Genomic DNA, 1,192 nt, shown 5'->3' on the forward strand with positions numbered 1-1,192 from the left:
CATATATGGGCATACCAACACTGACGCCATCACTTGGATCCTCAGAGAGTATAATGGGAATGACGACATCACTCTGACAGTGGAATAATGACACATCACTCTGACTTCACTCTGACAGCAGACTTACACAGTATAAAAGGACAGCTCTCAGCTTTATAGCCATGACTACAGAAGTTTATAGCCTTGACTACAGGAGTTTATAGCCACAACTAATATTTCGAATAGAATATTTGAGCTCTTGTTTCAGTGATTGTCTTTTGCACGTTACACATCTGTGTCTTTGGCTATTGACTTTAGCGGTGAGTTGACTATAAACATTCACAATTATGCCCCAAATAAAGTTGAAAAGTGCCAACGGAGAAATCTTCGAAATGCCTGTTGAAATGGCTGAGCAATCTGTCGTCATCAAGACTATGTTAGAAGATTTGGGAATGGATGATGAAGGAGATGATGACCCAATTCCTCTCCCATATGTAAACACTTCTATCCTCAAGAAGGTGATCGAGTGGTTCACCCATCACAAAGACAACCCCCCTCCGCCCCAGGACAGGGAGACGGGGACACATGAAATCTCTGTTTGGGTTCAGAAGTTCCTCGACGTTGACCAGGGCACCCTGTTTGAACTTATCATGGTTGCCAACTATTTAGACATCCAAGGATTGTTAGATGTTACCTTAAGGTGGGTGTCCAACTTGATCAAAGGCAAAACCACGGAGGAGCTCAGGAAGACATTTAACATAAAAAATGACTTAACAGAGGAGGAAGAAGACAGGGTACACGAAGACAACCGGTGGTGTCAAGACAATAGAGGGGGAGACGATTATCGTCATGACATCACATGATCCCCGACATGTCACTGAAGAGGACTTGTCCCAATTGGCTGGGTGCACTTAATTGACATGCTATTCATAATCATACTTTAATATTCACATTATATCTTACAGGGAATCTGTAGGCCTACGTCTGTAATCCATCTCCAGAACAGTTAGCCCGACCGACTTCAAATTTGCCACACACGTCGCTGACGACCCGAGGGAGTGCAGTTCCCAACGGGTTGTCCAGAACCGCCAGAAAAGTCTCCAGCCGTGTCCCAAACGAACCAATTGATTGCCATGGCAACCCTAGCCAAAGCTTGATTTGGCAAGTTCCCCACACCTGTCAAATTTCCCCACACCTGTCAAATTGCACTCTT

General features: G+C 44.5%; 1 protein-coding gene across 1 annotated transcript; it reads left to right on the forward strand.

Annotated features, from left to right (window-relative positions):
* Window positions 1–326: 326 nt before the first annotated feature.
* LOC306936327 (S-phase kinase-associated protein 1-like) lies at window positions 327–842 on the forward strand (the record flags this gene model as incomplete). The annotated part of the gene is made up of 1 exon (XM_079519815.1): window positions 327–842. One exon carries the CDS (start codon window positions 327–329, stop codon window positions 840–842), a length of 516 nt encoding a protein of 171 aa, XP_079375941.1.
* Between the last annotated feature and the right edge of the window lie 350 nt (window positions 843–1,192).

This window comes from Electrona antarctica (assembly GCF_951216825.1).
Source record: "Electrona antarctica genome assembly, chromosome: 14".
Classification (NCBI taxonomy): domain Eukaryota; kingdom Metazoa; phylum Chordata; class Actinopteri; order Myctophiformes; family Myctophidae; genus Electrona; species Electrona antarctica.